Source organism: Neofelis nebulosa, chromosome 9, assembly GCF_028018385.1.
Source record: "Neofelis nebulosa isolate mNeoNeb1 chromosome 9, mNeoNeb1.pri, whole genome shotgun sequence".
Taxonomy (NCBI): Eukaryota; Metazoa; Chordata; class Mammalia; order Carnivora; family Felidae; genus Neofelis; species Neofelis nebulosa.
Genome location: NC_080790.1, coordinates 74,730,354 through 74,736,807, shown reverse-complemented (window position 1 = coordinate 74,736,807; position 6,454 = coordinate 74,730,354). Strand labels below are relative to the sequence as shown.

At 50.4% G+C, this 6,454-nt stretch overlaps 1 protein-coding gene across 2 annotated transcripts; it reads left to right on the top strand.

Moving 5' to 3' along the window:
* Nucleotides 1–571: 571 nt before the first annotated feature.
* On the top strand, nt 572–5,037 carry TMEM247 (transmembrane protein 247). Of its 2 annotated transcripts, none has more exons than XM_058684218.1 (3): nt 572–782; nt 1,441–1,779; nt 3,413–4,833. In XM_058684218.1, the coding sequence occupies exons 1-3, from the start codon at nt 666–668 to the stop codon at nt 3,581–3,583; spliced, it is 627 nt and encodes a 208-aa protein (XP_058540201.1). In that variant the 5' UTR covers nt 572–665; the 3' UTR covers nt 3,584–4,833. The 2 variants fall into 2 exon arrangements, with proteins under 2 accessions (XP_058540201.1, XP_058540200.1); XM_058684217.1 differs by lacking the exon at nt 3,413–4,833 and adding an exon at nt 4,849–5,037 and having other exon boundaries at nt 577–782.
* The last annotated feature ends 1,417 nt before the right edge of the window (nt 5,038–6,454 follow it).

Sequence of the window (6,454 nt, the reverse complement as noted above, 5' to 3'; positions counted from 1 at the left end):
GCCCCGCGTTGGGCTCTGTGCTGCGCATGGAGCCTGCTTAGGATTCTCTCTCTCCCTCTCCCCTCCCCTCCTCAATCAATAGCCATACATACATACATACATACACACATACATACATACATATAAAAGAGGGCCCCGGGGCGCCTGGGTGGCGCAGTCGGTTAAGCGTCCGACTTCAGCCAGGTCACGATCTCGCGGTTCGTGAGTTCGAGCCCCGCGTCAGGCTCTGGGCTGATGGCTCGGAGCCTGGAGCCTGTTTCCGATTCTGTGTCTCCCTCTCTCTCTGCCCCTCCCCCGTTCATGCTCTGTCTCTCTCTGTCCCAAAAATAAATAAAAAACGTTGAAAAAAAAATTAAAAAAAAAAAAATAAAAGAGGGCCCCAAGGGAAGAGATTTCAAATGATGGAACTTTGGGTTTCAAGTGGTGGAATTCTGGTTTCTAAAGCAGTCCCTAGGGTGGCAAAGACTCATCCTGCAGTTCTTCATACTGGACCTCAAGGGTATGTCACACCCTCTGCCAAAGGGGCCCTAGCAACTAATAGAATGTGGGTTATTATGAGGGCAGGGGATTGTGATGGTAGCCCAGCTGTGGAATCCAGCGAGACCAAATGTCAACACCTCAAAAGATGTCCTTTGGCCGCAGTTGGCAGCATTGTGGTTTTCTGGATGGCAGCAGAGGACAGGGAATCAGTGGAAGCCCGGGGAGCAGGAGAAAGCGGCCCAGCCTTCCCCAAGGTGGTGCCTGATGACCCCATGTCTGAAGGGAAGTCAAGGCCTTCTTTGGTAAGGGGGGGGGTGCCTCATTTCACTGCCCCAGCCTGTCCCTACACAGGGAGAAACACGGGATCAGAGCTAAGTGCTAGGGGATCCCAGAGAGCCGCTAACAGAGCAGGTGATGTGCACCCCACCCCCACAACTGGCCCCCAGCTGTCACCAGGGACCAGGTAGCCCTTGATGAGATTGTGAAGTCACTGGAAGCTGGCTTTGTTCTCTCCCATTTAGCGCCCCATTCAGGGCCCTTTCCTCCCTCTGTGACTGGGATCTGGCTCCCCCGTGGCCCTTTTTTGTTGGTCCCCTATGTGGAGGTTCCTCCCTCTGTAGCCCAGAGAGGACCGGGTGTATAACTGGCCTCAGAGTTACATAGAGTGGGGGGTGGGAAAGTTTCACCAGTGGTGATTGGAAAGTCATCAGGAAGTCAGATTTCTACCTCAACGCCCCAAGCCTCCCCCTGCAGCTCCAGGGTGCCATTCCTTCCTGTCAGTGTGCCCTGTCCTTCCGTGTAACTCCAGGTAAGTGCACCTCTGGTTAGAACTCTAGATCCTTACAGGTCATAGCCCTCTTTCACACGCCCCCCACCCACTGTGGCCTGGGGCTGTAGATGTGCGGTGGGGGAATGTGGGTGGCCCCAGGCCCCTGAATTGCCCCTTCGCTGCTGCTCCAGGAGGCGGAGTCCCCGAAGCCAGACTCTTCCTACCACTACCTGGAGGAGATGGAAGCTCGCGAGGACACAGGCTGTCCAGGGCCGCCCAAGTCACTGTGCTCCAAGGCCGGTCCCACCGCCAAGGGCCAGGCGGGTGACGCGCCCGAACTCGAAGAGCCGCCTCCGGCCCCGGCCACTCCCGGGACCCCGGGGACCGAGCGCAACGCCGAGATGGAGCTGGAGAAGGTGCGCATGGAGTTTGAGCTGACGCGGCTCAAGTACCTGCATGAGGAGAATGAGCGCCAGCGGCAGCACGAGGAGGTGATGGAGCAGTTGCAGCAGCAGGCCATGCCCCGCCTGGTAGGTGCCGGGAGGGTGGGGGCGCTGGCCAGAGGCTCTCAGGTCCCTCCCCTCCACCCCCCGGGCCCAAGGGCTGGGGGCTGCCTGCATGGGGAGCCCGCCTGACCTGCTTCACCCCTGCACCCTGCCCCGGGTCCAGAGATGGGTTGCCGGCTGCTTTAGAGCTGCCCTGCTTGGCTGAGATCAACTCTTTAAGGAGAGTTGACCCTGACCCTGGAGGGGGCCCCAGAACCACCTGTCCACCCACCTGTCTGCAGCTTCCCTCCTCAGGGAAAAGTCTTCAACGTCTTTTCACCACTCTCTATTCCTCTCTGCCTGTTGTGTAAGAGATGTGAGCCCTCCTGCAGTCTGGCCAGTGGATTTTGATAAAACCATCACCTTCCCCTTATCAGAGCTGCATTGGTTCTGTTCGCTCTTCCTTGTTGCCATCTAAGGCTTAGACATCTTGTGGCAAGAAATGGGCTGCTCTCCCCTAACCTGTACTAAATGGGGATAAAAAAGCCTGTTCTTGATTAAATGGGATGTGAAGGACTTAGCACTGTGTGATTGGGCCACCACAAGTCCTAAATTACACAAGACGCCATTGTTTAAAGCAGGTTGCCCAGGCTTTAAAATCAGACAGGATTGGTTAAAACTGTTTCTCCCGTGTATGAACTGCGTGGCATTGGGCAAGTTACGAATCCTCCTTGAGCCTCGCTCTGTGCACCTGGAAAGCAGTACCTACCTCATAGGGTTGCCGTGAGAATTCAGTGATAGGCTGCATGTGAGGTGCTTTGCAATGAGCCTGGCAGATTAGGTAAGCGCTCAATAAATGTTAGCTATTACCGTTTTTATGCACTCACGCAATTCACTTCTTGACCCAAATGCAACAACTTACATTCATCACTTGGCAATTTTATTGGGATGTAATGTATTAGCCATGCTTCCCAGCTCTGGGTCATTCTCAATTCTGAGAAACTTGCCTTCTGTCTTTATCCAAGTCATCACTGTAATTGTTGAGGAGGGTATGACCTAAAGTAAATACCACTAAAAGATCTCCCTACAGGTTAGCAATGTTCCATTAATCACCACCCTTGCGTCACATTTTATCCAGTTCACATTTCTCTACCTTGTCCAGAAAAACTATCTTGAGACAGACACACCGTCAAACGGTTTCCCATAATTAAGTTATTACACTACCTATAGAATTTCCCTAATTGACGGGTCAATTTTTTTTCCCTAAGAAAATGAGATTGGTTTTGCATGATTTGTTTTCAATGAACACATGCTGGCTTTTAACAATTAATCATTTTTTTCTTGCTCACAAAATGCCTGCTTAATTATACACCGAATGGTTTTGCTAAGCCAAGTCAAGCTGATGGAAGTGGGATCTCCAGAATCCCATCTTTTTTACTCCCTCTTTAAAGAAAAAATAGAACAAACATTTGCTTGTCTCTAAGATTCTGGCACATTCCTCAGATTTTTGATTTCTCACAGGTAAGTTCCATGTCCAGGCTTGGGGTTTTATTCTCAGTATCCTGGGATAAAATGTGTCCCGAGTTGGACACTGAAACTTCTTAAAGCACCTGTGGTTAAGGTACTGTGCCTTTGCTCTATGCCTCCTTCTAACCATATTTGTTTTCCCTTTTTTTAGTTTGAAAAGCTTACTCTTGTGGATGAGCTGAAACCCTGGGTGTATAGTCCTATCTGCTGTCTGTCTTCTGCTCAAAAGATAGACCGTGGAAAGTGTTGTGAAAAGTCTAAAAGGTTTCACAAATGCATGTCTGGTTGTCAATATCATAATTATCACCCATCAGCATTTTAGACTGAAAGCATATGCTGGCTGCTTTGGGGCCGCTGGAAATCCATGGACCCAGAGTCATAGCAGGTCTATAGGTGCCCAGTAGGGCTCATGCAGCCACCCCTCCCTCTAGAACACTGGGTTTCTTCCTCTGCTCTTCAACCTGCCTTGCCATTCACTTTGGAAATGGCATCCCTGGAGTCATTTTCTGCCCCCTCGGGTTTATTTGCCCTCACATTGTATGTGGTTACTCCAACAATGGTGTGTCCTAAACTGCTGTCTTTCATGATCGTTTACAAAAGTATTTCACGTGTTGTGCATTTATTGACAGGTAGAGAGCTGACTTGATTTTTAAGCCCCTCCCCACTCTCTTTTTCTGGATGAATGGGTGGGTAGATGGATTTCATTGTATTGAAAAGTATCTCTGTCTGTTTCTAGCCAGCTTGGGGTATCACAGCTCCTGCCATCTGCCTGCTTACAAAAAAACATGGCATGATTTTAAAAGATATTTTAAAGAATAAACCATGGGTGATGCCTTCTTAACTACAGATCAAAATAGTTATATCAGCTTTTTTGCTGTACTTCAATGTTGATGCTTTCTACAGTTAAAATGGAGGCTTGTTGGATCTGAATTCTATAGATTCCAGAAATGAGCAGCAAGAACACAGGCAGAATCAGCCAGAACTAACTTGAGCTGCTTTCCTCCTGCTCAATACCGTGAGGGTTTAGGGAGGCTCTATCACCTGTCTCTCACCACCTATCCCCCAGGGAGACCCAACCTTAGACTGATAGACCACAGACTGACCCTGTGAGACATATGCCAGTACAAGAGGTCAGAAACAGTCACTTGCGCCCAAGGGACATCCTCTCATTGTGCCGCTGTCCAGAAAACAAGGCCGAGTGTCAGGGCAAACCATGCAGAGAACATTCCCAAGAACCCAACATCCAGATCTGGGGATCTCAGAGTCAGAGAGAGACTGCCACCTGTGTGACTCAGCCACAGCACAGAACGCACAGAGAAGGGAAGGTGTCACCTGGAGCCTGGCTCAGGAAGGCTAAAGGCAGACTCAAGAAGTGAAAACCCATGAGTTCCTCCACGTGCCAGTGACCTGACTAGGAATGTTTCGGTTCTCGGTCCACTCTTCCTCTTGCGGTCTTGTGAACGGGGGATGAGGAAGACAACCTGCCCCAGGTCCCATTCCGGAGGGGACAAGAGCAGGACTGACACACAGACCTGCCTGGCACCTGAGCCCGGTTTGGCCAGCTCCACTCTCTTCTTTCCCCCACAGTTCTCCGGAGGCCTCCAGGACCTCCTGCTCCCCCAGAACCAGTTTGCCATGTTCCTGTACTGCTTCATCTTTATACACATCATCTATGTCACCAAGGAGATGGTCTTCTTCCTCTTCTCCAAGCACTACCTGTTTTGCATCGCGGCCATTCTGCTCTGTTTGATTAAAACTTTATGGTCATACTTCTAGGTGCTTTCACTCCCTCCATCACTGGGAACCTCCATGGGTAATTAGGACACGATCCAAGTCGGCCTGTGGCCTCCCTGCCTCCTCCTTCCCTCATATGAGCCTCCCTCCAATCACAGCTGGCTGTTAGGAAAGGCTCTGTTGTCAACCATTTACATATTAGTGTGAAGAAACACGTTCAGGCCTCGTTCTAAGCCTGGGTTCTCAGTGTGGTTGAGGATACTTTATGCCCTAAGAGGAGGACTTCAGAAGTTATCAAGCTAGGGAGGTTTCTAGAGGGAGAAGGGGTTTGGAAAGCCTTGTTAGAATCACAGGAATCAAACTATGACCAGGTTGGTTCGGGATCCACCACATCTATTCATTTGCACAGATCTTCTCTGAGGTGGAGGATGCTGTGGTAGGCTCGGGGATAAGCCCCCCCAAAGATGTGCCTGTCCCAATCCTCAGAACCTGTGAATTCACCTTAACATAGTAAAAGAGGCTCTGGGATGTGATTAAAGGCCTCCCAATGGGGAGATAAGCCTGGACTATTCCACGGGTCCAACGTAATCACAAGGGTTTTGCAAGAGGGAGACAGGAGGGTGAGAGAGAAGGGGATGTGACCTCGGAGAAGTGGAGGTTGGAATGAGCCAAGGAATGCAAGCAGCCTTTAGAAACTAGAAGAAGCACAAAAATGAATTTTCTCTGAGAACCTCCAGAAAGAACATAACTCTGCCAACCCATTTTAGACAGACCTGTAGACCGCCTTAACTGTAAAGAGAATAAATCTGAGTTGCTTTAAGCCACTAAGTGGGTAGTACTGTGTTACAGCAGCAACACGGAACTAATACAGGAGCCAAGACTCCCCGAGCTCTTTCCAGCTCCGCACACGTGTCAGGAGAGCAGTGCCAGGCCATGGGCAAGAGGTGGTTTAACACTGGGCATGAGCAGGACAGTACAGTCAGTCACGTAGGCAAAGAGCCTACCCTCAGGCAACAGGCAGTTCAGAGAAAGCCTCTGAAGCCCCAGGGAGCCCAGGACGGGCCTGTCAGAATCTGATAGGCAAAGGCTATCCCTACCTCTGAGCAGTGCTTGCCTGGGTGAGACTTCGAGAGCAAAGTCCCCGCCTGCTCCCAGGGGACTGGGGAAGGGAGGCTCTAATGCCTGACAGGGCCCAGAGCAAGTCCACAGTGCTCATTAGTGAAAAGTAGGAGGAGAAAAAAAAAAAACAGGCCACACAGCTCAACCCTCAAATCCCAAACACACACACGCACACATATACACACAAGCAGATGCAGAGCAAAAAAGCAGTTGTCCATAACGGCGACACACACAGTCCCCCCACCCCCAAATAAACAGGCAGCAGCAATGAAAAGGAGCCGACTTTGAACATTAGAGGGTCCAGAGTAGGCACAAAATGGGGTTCCCGGTATGTATGTAA

What these genes read in the sequence shown, in the direction of transcription:
- TMEM247 (XM_058684217.1), top strand. Translation starts at nt 666, where the DNA reads ATGGCAGCAGAGGACAGGGAATCAGTGGAAGCCCGGGGAGCAGGAGAA. An exon ending in GGAAGTCAAGGCCTTCTTTG is followed by an intron (nt 783 to 1,440) that starts GTAAGGGGGGGG and finishes CTGCTGCTCCAG; the next exon opens with GAGGCGGAGTCCCCGAAGCC. An exon ending in AGCAGGCCATGCCCCGCCTG is followed by an intron (nt 1,780 to 4,848) that starts GTAGGTGCCGGG and finishes TTTCCCCCACAG; the next exon opens with TTCTCCGGAGGCCTCCAGGA.